Source organism: Scophthalmus maximus, chromosome 18 (genome assembly GCF_022379125.1).
Source record: "Scophthalmus maximus strain ysfricsl-2021 chromosome 18, ASM2237912v1, whole genome shotgun sequence".
NCBI classification, from domain to species: Eukaryota; Metazoa; Chordata; class Actinopteri; order Pleuronectiformes; family Scophthalmidae; genus Scophthalmus; species Scophthalmus maximus.
Window position 1 is genome coordinate 10,121,912 of NC_061532.1, and position 14,425 is coordinate 10,136,336.

Here is a 14,425-nt window from a genome sequence, read left to right on the forward strand (position 1 = left end):
CAATTTTTTTCTTTTTTTTTTTAGTCAAAGGGATTACAGAAGAGAAATGACAAAAAGTACAGTGCACATACATCAACCAATACAACTACCAACAAACAGAAAAACACTTCTCCAGCAAAGATTGGGGAAACTTTTCCTACACATTCTGAAAAAGGGGGACCGTTTGAAGTCAAACACAAGGTGTGAAGAAAATATTTACATTAACATTTTCAAGGGTGTGGGCCTCCAATCAATTCAAAGCAGAACAGACCTAGGTTTTAAAATCTGAAGTGCTTTTGAGCATGTTGACATTTAAAGTAATCCGCAGGAATTGATGGCAAGGTGATGGAACCTTTGGCTGTACACACAGAGCCAGGATGTAATCCTGTGTCGTGCTCACATCCAGTAATGTCCACTCCTGTCACACACACAGCAGCAGGGAGCAGTCTGTTAGCTCAACTCTGTGACACACAGAGAGTTTTCCGGGAATCAAACGGCTCCAGTTTCACCAGTAGAAGGTTTTCGTGAGGAAACTGGCAGCAGAGTTGAGCCAGCTCCCGCTGGAATCTTCCTTTGCCGTGGTGCGGGAAATCGCCCGGTCAACCTCCCTCTCGGGGCTCTCCTCTTCCTCGGGGAGGTAGTCTGGTAGCGCCGAGTTTTGCTGTACCTTCACTCCAGATGTGTTCAGAGGAATGAAAACCTGAATAAAGCATTAATAAATGACAGAGGAAAAAAAATGATGTTTTAAAAGGTTTAATGTTAACTTGCACCCGCAAGTGATATTTTCCAGTGGATCCTTTAAATGTGTGTCCGGTGTTCACTACCCACCTCCTCCCCTGCTTCATTCTTCACCACTTGTTGCACTGACAGCACCTTGGTGGCGGCGATGGCTGATGCCAGACTCTGAAATGACGAGAGATCAGGGAAGATAGTATCTAGGATTAATGGACATCGATCAGACGAGAAGCACCTGATTCCTGCACCAAATATTTAAACATGTTTTTAAAGGGGACACAGACAATAAATGTTTGTCTGTTACCTCAGTGGGCAGGTCAGAGCGGATTCGGACAGTGCACCTCTTCGAGGCCATCTGAAACGTGAAGCTGATCACTCCTCTGACCTTCAGCAGAGCCTCTTCACACAAGCCCCGCTGGTCCTGGATAACACAGGGAGACTTGTTTAGTTCAAAGTTAGGAATGGAAATAATAGCAAAAGCCACTGTCATGCATAGAGTGTGTTGTTGTCATCCATTCTACTCACGGTGCTGTCCAGGCCCTGAATGTGCAGAGTCACAGACTTGGCCTTCTTGTTGGAGGAGTTGATAAAGAACTGAGATTTCTTCCTCCCCTCCCTCTCGGGTGTGCGGGCTACAGGATGAGCAGGAGTACGCAGAATGTCATACACCTCCTGGGCCAAGGCGGTGATGTCAACAGACAGGCCCTTCCTGTACGGAGAAACATTTGATCTTGTCAGGGTTTATTGAATATCACTTTACACATGACACTTTACACATGAAATATTAAACATCACAATCACAATCCATTGAGTGCAGTAGATAACAGTTTTTTTGCAAATAACATAAATCAAAACAATTCAGGAAAACATGAGCTCCTCACCTTCCCATGAGATTCTCCAAGCTCACCATCATGCCCAGTTCGTTCTTCATGGCGGGGATGTTGGGAGGCAACTCAGCCAAGTATCGCAGGGTCTGAGGACAAACAAAGACAGAACATGGATTCATATATAACAAAACATACATTCAACAATCAATCATGTTCTGTTCCGACCTATTGGGGGGGCACAGTCCCAACTTACTAATTTCATTATTTTCTCAACTCTGAGGAAGCAAAGAATCCCACCAGTGTAGAAATATTGTCACATAACATTAACGAAAATGATATTCCAAAGCTTGAAGTTCAAGCCAATTTGAGTAGATGAATGAGTGTTTCCTACTCCCTTCTAAACAGTCATTGTATTTCTTTACAATGTCTTTGTCTTTCAGTAAAGCAGGGAACATTATTGACTTGCCATGTCTTCATTTTGGAGTTACACCATTTATGGTATTATCATTGTGAACAATATCTGAGATGAAATGCATAAAGAAACAGCTTCGCATTCAACTGAATAGTGCCACACACAAAAAATGTATTGACTGATCGGTCATAACTCCCTTCTCAATAAAACTTCTTTGGGGTTTGGCAGGACACTTTAAATGGAAACCCTTTTTTTCATTTTTATCTCATCATTTTCACATTTTAAAAATAATCAACTGGGACATGGTTGCAGCCAGACACAAAATACACAACAACGCACGGTACGATGTGGTGGGAAATATTGTGTCAATCCAATATCTGACACGAATCTCTGATGTGCAGCAGATCGACCAAAACACGGCATGTAAACACGCTGACGTTCAACCACACAGCGGAGCAGCCTCTTCTTCCACTCACCTGCAGAGTAGCGAGCAGGACCTCGGTGTCCTGGTGGTCGAGGAAGAGGACCAGCCCGGGCAGGCAGCCCTGGTCCTGGACGATCACCTCTCGGTTCTGCGGTTCCGAGGCCAGGTCCCGCAGCTGACTCACCACTGACAGGGCGTCCATCATCTCCCAACGGCTACACCAGACCTGGAGGTGGAGGCGACATGTTGTAGTCGAGTAAGCAACTTCAAGTCATTGCGGACAAAAACAATTGTGTTGGATTCAAATCCAGGGAAGTCGATAGTTGTCTAAGTTACCTGGACAGTTTAAGTTAAAAGAAGAAGCTAATTTGTCAAAGTTAAATCAAAGCTCGCTCGTTTGCTAATGCTAACTTTGTGGTTAGCTAAAGAAGCTAACTACTTTTCACCCGTTAAGAGGCGGACCGGCTGCACAAAAAGACATGTCTATTTATTTTTGTTGCGCGTAATAAACTCAAAAGCTGGACATTACTATAGGTTACACAATAAAATACATATACGAAAAGTCGACTGTGTCATAAAAGAGGAACACGTTCGACGAAATTCGGTTTACTCACTCAGGACAAGAAACAGCTCGTGTGCACAAAAATACAAATTTGATGCCTGACACGCAATTGGTCGAGCGGCCATTGCTCAGGCTGCACGGTCGCCCGCTCCCATTGGCTCGCCGGTACGCATTCGGCGTCAACGGCCAATCGGAGAAGGTTTTGCTACTCCGGCTTTATTTGACTTTGCACAGTTCCTGCCTGTGAGCGCGTGAGAACAGGAACGAAAGACTGGGAGTTGTTATCGGTGTTCACGTGCAGTTCTGGGTTGTGTTGCTGCTGTTTCAGACGAGGATTCGCGATCGACGGTGGCCACTGATGCACGTTTTGACAAGAAAAACGAGTGAGTAGTACACGTGTATGTTCGCTCACCCCTCACGTTTTGGCCGCTGCTTGTTCCCTCCACTGCGGTGCCTGGTCGGGAGGGGAGGAGGGGGACTAGTGTTACCTGCGCTGCCCTGAGCAGAGGAGGTTTATCTCAATGTTAAAACTAAAATCCCGCTGCGAGGGAACCGTCCGTTGTGCTGATCCACTGCGCTTTTGCAGCCGAGTCAGCATCCGGCGGTACAGAGGGAGACAGCTGCCTCCCTGAGCATTAGTGTGTGTGTGTGTGTGTGTGTGTGTGTGTGATGCCACCAGGTGACTCTTCGACTGATGGATCGATAATGGACTCGATCCAGGGGCCAAGTAGAGGTTGTCAACATCCATCCATCCATCCATCCATCTTTCAGTTTTTTTTTAATTTAGCACCTCCACCTCTGTAACTGTCCCAGTGAAACCAAACTGAGTGTTTTTTTTTCTGTGTTTGCAACTGTGACAGATGTTTACATTCCCAGATGTAACTGTTGGCTGGGTTTCTCCTAGGACTTAGTAGGAAAACTGTCCATTTTAAGCAAAAATGCAAAAGTGTTTATCCAATGGGCTTTTCCTTGCATTAATCGATAATGCAAGTCATCGTTAGTTGCAGCCCAAAGCAAGTGTCCTTGTATTTGCACTTAAACCACCAACGTTCTCAGAACTTCCTCATTAGGTTGCACAAACACATGACTGGGTTGAGCCCCTGCCTTGTTGTATGAAATATACACACACACTCTATAGCATCGTCCTAACACTGCAACTACAGTCTCTCTCTGCCTGCACCTGCTCTCTTGCATCAGTAGTGTCTGAGTCAGGGGCCTCTAGTTGGCTCTTCCTCTCCACCAGCCTCCTCCTCCTCCCCCCTGCTGGCTGGGAGAGACAAACTGAGCGAGTGAAGAAGAAAAAGTACTACTTTGAACTGCAGTGTCCAGAGCAGTACCTGTGAAGGAGGGGGAACCAAAAACGCCATCATGTACTGGCACGAATGTGGACATTTTTGTGGCCCACACACTATCAAGCGGTTGCTGTCTGGAGCCCCGAGTTTCTGAGAGACCTGTAAAGTCCAGCATCCTCATAGGTCTTTAAAGTCTTGCTGAGAGTAAACCTCTTACAATAGTGTAAATCTGGCTTGGGGTTGTTTTTTTTTGATCGTCAATATGTCCATAACAACATTTCGATTTGTATAGAATTAAAGGTGAGTGAGAATTAAAGACTAACTTTCATTTGTTCTCTGTTATAATTAAGCATTTGCATCTTTTGTTTCAGGTGCCAAGTATGTGACGTGCTGACACCCTTCCTCTGTTGGCCTCTTACCAAGTCCGTCAGCAGAAAGAGGAGCTTTGCAGTTGTCAGCTGGTGCAGGCGCAGGAAGAAAAAAAAAGTCCTTCCAATGTCTTTAGTAGAGGATGTTCTGGATGTGCTGCACATGGTCCTGGAGTACTTTGGAGTCCCTCCAGACATGGTAAAGAGCACAGACACACTTATGTCACTCATTGTCCAACTGGGATCCAGAGTTGTCCTAGGACAAGAAAAAGTACTGTACTTAATTCCCTTTGAGTTAACTGACTGAGTTGATCCGTAATGTATTCATCTGTTGCCGTGTCGTCCGTAGCTGGTTCCAGTGTGGGCCAGTCAGCTGTGCGGTCAGTATCGCAGCATTGTGCGGATGATTGGGACAAATCTCCCCCTGACACCGGCGGCACGTGTCCACTTCCAGGTACTGTACAACTTTCCTACAGGGTGAAGATAATCTCGCAAAATCATTTTTGACTGCAATTAAATTGATTTAACTACAGGTTGGTATGTCTGGAAATGACACACTGTATTTGTCTTTAACTACTCACATTCTCCTAAGATGCTATGGTGCCATGTTCTTCACATTAACATTTGCTAGCCTGATTTATTGCAGTATTAACCATTCATAACTTAATGTGATTGTCTATAATTTTGTCATTTAGTCATTGTGTTATGTCCGTGTTTTGCCGTAGATCCCTCTGCTCACCCACAGACCCCATGGATATGTTGACGTCACCGTGGACGCGCCTGCCATCCCCTCGCTTGCTGACGTCCTGTGGGTGTTTGAGGACGAGGGGGACAGCTGTGCTAAGACCAGGTTGGCACATAAACGGACAGAGTGCAAACACCCTGGGCCGTTTTTCTCTTTACATGCTTGCTCCCTTCTCCTGGCTGGGAGTGAAAAAGTACAAAGTGAACTTTAAGGCTGTAGTCTCCCGTTCGACTGGTTGATCATTTGACCAATTTCTCATTCGTCAGAAAATCCCTGGTGTTACATTCAGAAGAAGAAAAACACTACATCAATAGCCTTCCAGGGTTCATCCATTATTTTTCGGCGGCGGGGGGGACAGACAGTCTCTGTGTGGCTGCATTTGCTAAAACAAATTATTAAAATGTTGTGTATAATCTTTTTAACCTGCAGCAGCTTGTATATCAAAACTCAAGAACCAACATGGAGTGTGTTTAAAGATTGAGGCTTTGGGTGTGAACATGTCAACATTGGCATATTTCAACAAAAAACTGGTAACTAATGTGCTGCAAATACTAGCTTTTTATGATTACTTATGGTTAATTTACAACTAATCAATGAGTTGCAGAGTCGGCCCGATTTCTGTCGATTTTTATTCGGTTGACAACAGCCCCAGAAAAGTGGTAACTTACTCTAGGCCGCCTCTGCAATCAGGAGAACATTTTATCGTTGTCACGAAAGCTTTTGTACCTTATTTTTGGGGAATAGTGAGGAAAACTGCATTTTCCCACTGTACACAAAATTATACTGATCCGAAATTGAAAATCGTGTGAAATGTCCATGTGTAGGAACCATCTACCTCCGAAGAAGCAGAGCACTGTAAATCGAGATGTGGCGAGACACCCAGGGCCGGCCCCGACTCGAGCCCAGAGAGGAGGCAGAGCTGTAAGACCGGCGACTGAACCAGACGCCCTGAAGAAGATCACAGCACTGGAGAGTGAGCTGCTCAAACTGCGAGCTCAGATAGCCATGATTGTAACCGCTGCTCCAGCCTCAGGTACATATCGTTTGTTTCTTGTACCTCAACTTATCACGAAACGTATAAATGTTCTCAGAGCGTAACATTGCTTTTGACCCTTTTGATGGGTTTTAGGTCTAAGAGAGAGCCAGAATACCCCGGGCACGCCTCTGATGTCTCCTCCCCCTCGGCCAGCTCTCACCTCCACACCTCGCTGTGCTGCACCTCCACCACCGCCTCCTCCTCCTCCTCCTCTTCCTCCTCCCTGCCCTGGCGTCTCCACTGACACTTTGTCTGTAGCGGAGCTGATCCGCCAACGCAGGAAGCACGAGAAAGACGCTAACGGTCAGCTCAAATCTGAGGGCTCGGGCCTCACGAGCGGTTCGGAAGCTAAAGGGATCCCCTCCATGCTGGATGTTCTCAAGGACTTAAATCAAGTTAAATTGCGCTCGGTGGACAGGTAGGCATCAGCATTAAAAGAATGTGCGCTTGTTTCTTGTATTAATGTTATAGAAATCTCTCCTCAGTTTGCCAGTACCTATTCATTTCCTCTAGTAATCTTTCCACACTGATTTAATTTGGTGACTGTCATTTCCCTCCAGATCACCAGGGGGCACGCCAGTCAGGAGGAGACGCAGTAAGGGAAGGGGAGCGCTGCTCAGTGACCCGGCATCTCTGATTGCAGAAGCCCTGAAGAGAAAGTTCGCCCAGCATCGCCATAACACCTCGTCTGACAAAGAGAATTCACTAGAACTCTCGCCTTTCGGCAGCCCCGATTCACCTAAGGTTTGTTTTTCCAACAAACACACTGCGCGCACACACACACACACACACACACACACACACACACACACACACACCTTTGTTTATTTCAGCAAAGACTTTTTCCAGTGGGCCTGTATGTGAGAACGCAAATGTTGCTTTGCACATTGTCCACAACTTTTCCAGACAACCGGTTTAACTGAGACCTGGACTAATTGCTAATGATGGTTGCTTTTTAACATTTTTGACCACCTCCATTTTTTGTGGCACACACACACACACAAAAAAATCTGTCTTCAGTGCCGCTAACCTGACACTTCTGTTCCAGGTCCCTCCCCACACCAGACGCAGTCAGGGACACCGCCACCTGTTGTCCCGATAACAGTGTACCGCTGAACTTGAGAGGTCAAACGTAAGACGGCCCACCAGCCAATCGCAGCTAGCGCAGATATTTTTATTTTCGTCCTGTTTTATAAGAGTGCTCGATACTGTGATGTATGTCTTTGTTCGGAGGTTTGAATGTGTATTTGTGTTGAAGCTAATGCTGTGAGCAAAGAAGGTACCGATGTTTTGTTTTCGTAAAATTGCAGTCTAATGTTATTCTTGGTGATATGTTTGTGTGCAGAACTCCTTTTTAAAGGAGATAATGTATTTGAGCAGGTATGCACTGTAGCCTTTTCCTTCCTGCCCTCATGTCTCTAAAATCACTTTGTGAGATCTTAATCTCAACCAAGTGAAATCAGCAACATGTTTTTTAGATTCACCTTAGCTCTATTCTATGCAACTGCTGTTTCAGGTTATTTTATTTTGTCAAAGTGTTCAAGTGCACTGTCCAATTTTTGTTGTTGTTCTTATGTTTCTGTCGATAGGTCAGGTTGTGTCCAAATCCTGTTCAGGTTTTAATTTTGGTTTTTTTTGTTTTTTTTACAGAGGAGTGCAAAACATTGTGCATATGACGTCCTTTTACATTGTTGCATTCATGGCCGTTTTTAAGCATAGGTGTGCTAGGAGTCGGCCAGGCACGATAAAGAGGGGGAAGAAATCAGTTTTCCATAGACATTAAATAATATTATCCACACTGCAGATCAGGCTCAAGAAGTATTACATAAGCAAGACATCCATCATTGAAATCCCTGTATCTCTGCAGAGATGTGATAGAGACTGGACACTAATAGATGGTCAGAAACTTTTCAATGATAGAATCTCACAGGGATATTGATAATCAAATTTTTTACATCAGCGTAAACCAGATTAAATGATAACAGAGATTAGCTGTCATTCATGTTTCTAATTTAAAGATAAAGTTAATGATATGATAGAAACCAGTTGGGTGAAGTTTGAGTAAAGTTCCCTTTTAAAATAATTAAATATGATAAAATTGTTTGAGCAAAAGATTAATCAACTCAGGGTCCTAAACCACCATGTCTAAAAACGGCCTTGACTTGCATTACATGTTATTGTTCCATTTTTGGAAAATTAATGTCTTGTTCGTTCAACTATGGAATAAATATTGGTAATTTTCTGACAAAATTCACAGCCCTTCATGAAATATTTATTCATGCTTTAAATGCATTTGACTCTGATGTTTCACAGGAACAATATTTATTGACTTGCTTTCCACATATGAATTTTTTGTTGTTTTAATTTGTCATCATAACAGAAAGCATTTTGTTGTACAGAAGTGTGAGTGGCACCTTGTGACACAAGTGTGTCGCTCTTTATTTCTCTCTAATGCAGATGTGTGCACACTCCATCAACACTAAAACTTGCCCGAGGACCAAAAAACTAGAAATCCATATCATACATCCATCTTTTGCCCAATCCTGTTTTATTATTCTACTGCATCTGAAGAAAGAGGGTAGGGAAACTACCATAAGTTGTTTTATAGGAGGAAACAAAACTGAGTCTTGTTGTTAGCACAGAAATATGAAAACAATCCTCCACAGAAGCAATTTAATCTCAAGCAACTCGAGTCAAAATACAGGCTTAGTTTCTAAGTTCATCAAGATTCTCGGTTCCATGGAAGACATCCTCTGGTGGACGAGCCTCAACAAGAGGGCACTAGGAAAAACACGACTGTATACTTTGACTACCCATATTTTGCTTTTTACATTGACATTTCAGTTGTAATTGAATTTTACTGTTAGGTGATGGAACCAGGCGAAAGCATCCACATTGGAACCTAAAACCGGGATCGAGGACGGAACAGAAGAACCACTGGTGCCCTTATTTTAATTTTGTTTTATTCAGTATTTAATCCAAGTTTAATGTGTTTAAAGTTGAGTACAGACCTCAACTTTAAGCACTGTCTTCATTTTGTCTTGTGATGAAAATGGCAGACGATGGAACAGCCAAATTGACAAAAAAACAACAACCACAACCTCACATGGGAAAAATAATCCCGTTGTGAACCTTGGACGGGCCTTCACTCTGTGGAGAGAGCTCCGGGACTTGAGAGGCGACAAAAACAACATGCAGTTTGTTTTCCTTCTACACTAGATCAGCAAGTGACACAACCAGCCTACTTATTAATACTGCTGGACCTTTAACTCAACGTTATTTAGACCACGATAGGTCCCCAACATCAACCAAAGTACTGTGAGTGCCAGAAAAGTTTAATAATGCTGTCGTCACTACAAGATGAAATGCAGCAAGACTAGATATTCAGGCAGACAACAGAATGCGTTCAGTGTGAACATTTTACTAGTTCGCTCTCCACATAAATTACAAACATGTATTAATTATGTTAAAAGAAAATGTATGTGTTTGCTGTTCCTTATATGCACAGAGGAATTTCTAGGATGCAAGGTTGGTTAAGGAGACAGTTTAGACAATATACAAAATGATTATTATTTAAAACCCAAACAATGGGTCAATTTGATCCGAACATCACCAAAGTGTCCAAGCAAAACACTGTTATACAAGGTTAAGGTTAGTGTACATTGCATAAAATACAAACGAAAAATAGTAAAAAAAAATAGCAAAAAATATATAAAGAAGAAGCTCATGTATATAGCGTTTCAAATTCTTATAGACATTTTAAACGATTCTGTTGATGCCTGGTGTTTCACAGTTGTCCGTCTTCGTCAACCTCATCCTCAAGACTGTGGAAAATATAACAGAAAGAAATCATGTTATCCAGTTCTACAGTGTAGTCTTATGAAAACAGAATCACCAAAAACAACAATGAAAATAATAATGTGTATATATCAAAAATTTGATTCAGTGTATTGGGACACACGAACAATGAATTCATAAATAGAAATGTTTCATTGATGCGTTTGTGGTTAGATAAATGTTATGTATATTACATAAAATAATCATAGCTACATGAGAATAATAGACCCAAACACAAGTTGTTGTGGACTTTTGTGATGTAGTTTGATCAATAAAATCAAAGTTTAATTTTTTTTTACCTGCCGTTGGAATCTCTGAAAGTCTGTGGAGAAGCCCACAACGTTGTACTATCCTCATTGTCTTCATCACGGGCTGATTGGAAAACTACCACAGAACTACAGTTAAACAGTAACAAAACAAAAAAATAAGTGAGTTGAATAAGAACAAAGATGCTCAAATATTGATTATGCAAAGTGTAGTACACCTGACAGTGAGCTACATTAACCTGTGAGGGCCTGGTCCATCGCCGTGGCCCACCGCCTGTGCAGCACCCTGGCCATGCAACAACACACAATACCGACGACTTAGAATTGCATCCAACCCCTAAAACCAGATTTTAAGATTTACTTTGAATTTGAAACTCACATGATGGGAAGAAATGGGAAGTGTTTCATTATCATACACGACAACACCGGGATACCCATCAGCATTGTTCACACACTCGATAGAAGTCTGCAAATCCTTGAAAAAAAAAAAGATTTATGAAAATAAAATGTATCATCTAATGGCCATACTACAACTCCAAATGATACTGATTTAACCGCAGTGTGCCTGAATAGACTTGCTAACAATGCTAATCTAATGCATCGAACAAACAAGGACAGTCAATTCACCAAGTCAACCAACTTTCAAATACAAACAATGCATTTTATACAACTTGTACATACTTCACCCAAATACTTGTACAGTTATATTAATTTCGGCCTAAAAAGATTAAACTTACACAGGTCAAGTCATCGGCGGCCATTCTGTTTTCTTCCCCTTGCTCAGACGCACCATACGTCACACAGCGTGGTGTCGTCAGACCATTTTAGATTTACAGAATGTTTGCAATAATGTACTGATACAGCTATGTCGTGTACGTGAAGGGGATATTCAAATAATTACATGAAACACTAGTTTATTTAATTTGTGCCTATTTCTCACTATTTCTGGCTATACAACAAAAGAAAGAATCTCTTTCAGTCCCTTTATTAATTAAGACATAATGATACAATAACCAATCACTGTGAAAAGCATGAAGGTACCTCTTCTCCTCCACAATCTTTGTTTTTATAGAGGAGCTTAACAGGAAAACTACAAACTTTTCCCAACTAGACATTTCTCACTGTACAGTAAATGCCGATGATACATGAATCAACATGTGTTTACAAATTCAGCACATTGAATTGTTCATTCCTCCAGAACCCTAAAGAATAAAAAAAACATACCTTTTTTTTGAGAGCCTTTTGCAGCACATGTATCACTTTTCATTGGTCCATAAGAGTAATAACATCAATCATGGTGGTTTGGATCGGGATGCCTGTGACAGTTAGGTCCTGTACACTTGGAGATGTCTTCTCAATTATACCATCTAAGATTATTTCACTGCCCAAGACGGGCCAAGCTCTTTTCCTATGATGAAGAACAGAACCGAAATCATGCTTCTCTCTTTGCCCTGTATGTGTAACACAGTCGAACAAGTGATTCAGTTCTCAACGGAAACTGCAATTGTGGTACAACCTCCCACAAACCGTAAGGTTAGAGAACGGAAACTTCATGCTGCTGCATTTCAGTCAGTTTGTTTTATGTATTTATGTAATCATCACCTTTTGCATGATATAGCAACTTCATGCTGTGCTACTGTTGAAGACAATTATTGTTAGGTCAAGTGGTCGTTGCTGAGGAAAACATGAACACACAGTTGGCCTTTTTTTTGATGAAGCACTCATGTCCTTTTCGTGTTAAAGATGGCTGTGTATCAGCATTTTTGGAAAAGGATGCAAAAAACAAATAAAGGCAAATATGAAAACTTTTCTATCACATTATATATGAATTTAATTATTTGCAGTGTAAAATGATCTCTGATTTTTCTTTTTTTCTTCTAACTAAATGTAATCAGTTTAGCTCATATGAATAACGTACAACATTAATACGTATATATTACCCAACCTAGTATTTAAAAGCAAACACCATCTGTCCTTACAATGTCAAATACATAGCTAAGGCTAATTTATGGCAAGAACTGTTGATAAATACCATCTAGACATTGGAGAATTACCTGAGAATAAAGAATGTGTGTACGACACCTTTTCAGTATCTGAACTTAACCTTGTGCTAACCTGAGTTTAACTCACTGAACATTTTAATTTCTGTGCTACACCTACTGTATTGGTTGAAAGAGATGTATTCCAAGCCGATAGAGTTGCTGTATTCTTTTAAGAGGCACAGTAGAAGTAATGTTTAAATATATCACACTACTCAATCACTCTTCCTAAGTGTCCTATAGTGTCACAAATGAAATATTTACGTATGGTGGATGGGTGTTTTAGAAAAGTATCTCCATATCTCTGCCTATTGTAGCCCACTGCCTTTCTTTCTACACAACAGGATATATAAAGTACAAATGAAAAAATGTTTGCAGCATGCTGTTGCCCACATCCTGTGTAAAAACAGAGATGCTGAGCTGTCACAATAAAAAAGGAAATAAGAAATATACAAGGACGTGATTATTACTGTAAATCCTCCAAGCAGAAATAAATGATTGAGATGATGAGATAGAGAATAGACCAGTTAAGCCTTCAGAAACAAGTGAAATAGGTTGAAGTACACTCACTTAGAGCAAAGTTTGTAAGTATTGTATATGTTGGCTCAATTACATGTGGTTATATTCAGGGCATATTGTCTTGTAGTATTACTGTATCATTATGTTGGGCAGTCCAAAAAACTGTTCTTTAGTGCTGTTTTCCATTTGCAGAACCCTCGAGCAAACCCACAAGACGTGAACTACACCCACCTAAATACCAAATTGATTTATTACATTTGATCTGTTTGGGATCATGAAAAATATTAAATATAAACATTTTGTGTACTCTGCCAGGTTACACTTTGTGGTGCTACATATTGAAATGTTAACTGGGTACACACACGTGCAGAATTTCAGTTATCAGTTTTTTAAAAATTCTTTGACCAATGTAGACCAGCGAAATGTGCCATATTGTACTCCATCCTTTCTATCTTTTGTAGAACAGAGTAAAATTAAAAACCGAGTGAATTAAAACGCAATTTGAACTCTACTGTCCTTTATTATCAACCACTAATGCTGCTATGGTGCAACCTGTTGCATCCAGCAATCAGAAGTGTTTAAGGTCTTACAAGGAACTCACTTACATTCAGTTACGAACACATAGTGAGAGCCCAAATTTTAACTTCTTCTTCACCAGGTGTCAGTGTTTTCCATCAAGACACATTTCCACACTGTGACAGTTGACTGAGATTTTATTTCCATGTTATTAATTCATACTTTTTTAGTAATTGTTTCGGTCACAGAAACATTTTCTTAATGTGTTGTTGTATTTTAAAAGACTGACAAAAAAGCAAGGAATGTGGCGATGTGGCATTTTTTTTTCTGTTCCTCATTGATACCACAATTATGGGTTTTTAAAAATGTGCAAGCTCAGCATTTGCTGGTTTGTTTTCTACATAGATGCTAAAACAAAACGATGTTTATGTATCATGTTAATGTTGCATTAGCAGACATGTTATGCAACAGTTTTGAGGTGCACCTTCACACACTGATATAGACAGGAAGACACACACACACACACACACACACACACTCTTGTCTAATCAATACAGTTAGAATTTTTTTTCCAATGAAAAAGATACATTTGGTTTTTGCCATGTGAAATATTTTGTTCTTGTCCAAACAAGGATGGAAGCTGCTCTGGTTTCTGACTCAGAGCTTGAACTACACTAACATGCTCTACTTATATTTTTTAAATGATAAGGACATTGGACATTTGACGGTGTTGACCCATTTTGCAATAAGTGTTATGTCACTAAACCTTGACATGACTTCTACTCTCTGGTGTACTTTCAAATGTCAGAGAGGTTGGTCCACTGCAGGTCCACTTACACCTGTAGCCTTCACCCATTGGACAGTACTA

At 41.2% G+C, this 14,425-nt stretch overlaps 2 protein-coding genes and 1 long non-coding RNA gene across 9 annotated transcripts; 1 reads left to right on the forward strand and 2 right to left on the reverse strand.

Moving 5' to 3' along the window:
* Positions 1 to 49: 49 nt before the first annotated feature.
* On the reverse strand, positions 50 to 3,104 carry armc1l (armadillo repeat containing 1, like). 2 transcript variants are annotated; one of them, XM_035616814.2, is made up of 7 exons: positions 2,992 to 3,104; positions 2,430 to 2,603; positions 1,596 to 1,687; positions 1,240 to 1,423; positions 1,019 to 1,135; positions 808 to 882; positions 50 to 679 (listed from the first exon to the last, which is right to left on the reverse strand). In XM_035616814.2, exons 2-7 carry the CDS (start codon positions 2,580 to 2,582, stop codon positions 485 to 487), a joined length of 816 nt encoding a protein of 271 aa, XP_035472707.1. In that variant the 5' UTR covers positions 2,583 to 2,603; positions 2,992 to 3,104; the 3' UTR covers positions 50 to 484. The 2 variants fall into 2 exon arrangements, with proteins under 2 accessions (XP_035472707.1, XP_035472706.1); XM_035616813.2 differs by lacking the exon at positions 2,992 to 3,104 and adding an exon at positions 2,714 to 2,985 and having other exon boundaries at positions 51 to 679.
* A 73-nt stretch (positions 3,105 to 3,177) lies between these two features.
* Positions 3,178 to 8,630, forward strand: mtfr2 (mitochondrial fission regulator 2). Of its 3 annotated transcripts, none has more exons than XM_035616811.2 (9): positions 3,178 to 3,322; positions 4,603 to 4,798; positions 4,949 to 5,053; positions 5,325 to 5,449; positions 6,169 to 6,377; positions 6,474 to 6,798; positions 6,941 to 7,124; positions 7,429 to 7,512; positions 8,031 to 8,630. In XM_035616811.2, the coding sequence occupies exons 2-8, from the start codon at positions 4,727 to 4,729 to the stop codon at positions 7,480 to 7,482; spliced, it is 1,074 nt and encodes a 357-aa protein (XP_035472704.2). In that variant the 5' UTR covers positions 3,178 to 3,322; positions 4,603 to 4,726; the 3' UTR covers positions 7,483 to 7,512; positions 8,031 to 8,630. The 3 variants fall into 3 exon arrangements, with proteins under 3 accessions (XP_035472704.2, XP_035472702.2, XP_035472703.2); XM_035616810.2 differs by adding an exon at positions 3,619 to 3,672 and having other exon boundaries at positions 3,188 to 3,322; positions 7,429 to 8,630; XM_035616809.2 differs by having other exon boundaries at positions 7,429 to 8,630.
* Positions 8,631 to 9,326: 696 nt separating this feature from the next.
* LOC118289788 lies at positions 9,327 to 12,881 on the reverse strand. 4 transcript variants are annotated; one of them, XR_004786248.2, is made up of 6 exons: positions 12,644 to 12,881; positions 11,708 to 11,891; positions 10,863 to 10,958; positions 10,723 to 10,769; positions 10,517 to 10,612; positions 9,327 to 10,204 (listed from the first exon to the last, which is right to left on the reverse strand). It is a non-coding gene; the product is annotated as an uncharacterized LOC118289788 (long non-coding RNA). The 4 variants fall into 4 exon arrangements; XR_004786247.2 differs by having other exon boundaries at positions 12,538 to 12,881; XR_004786249.2 differs by having other exon boundaries at positions 12,787 to 12,879.
* Positions 12,882 to 14,425: the final 1,544 nt, after the last annotated feature.

Bases quoted from the DNA above. Each gene is read 5' to 3' on its own strand.
- armc1l (XM_035616814.2), bottom strand. From the start codon at position 2,582: ATGATGGACGCCCTGTCAGTGGTGAGTCAGCTGCGGGACCTGGCCTCG. The intron at 1,424-1,595 runs GTGAGGAGCTCA...TTCTCCGTACAG, and splicing joins TTGGAGAATCTCATGGGAAG to GAAGGGCCTGTCTGTTGACA. The intron at 680-807 runs GTGGGTAGTGAA...TGCTTTATTCAG, and splicing joins AGAATGAAGCAGGGGAGGAG to GTTTTCATTCCTCTGAACAC.
- mtfr2 (XM_035616809.2), top strand. From the start codon at position 4,727: ATGTCTTTAGTAGAGGATGTTCTGGATGTGCTGCACATGGTCCTGGAG. The intron at 5,054-5,324 runs GTACTGTACAAC...GTTTTGCCGTAG, and splicing joins CGGCACGTGTCCACTTCCAG to ATCCCTCTGCTCACCCACAG. The intron at 5,450-6,168 runs GTTGGCACATAA...GTCCATGTGTAG, and splicing joins GACAGCTGTGCTAAGACCAG to GAACCATCTACCTCCGAAGA.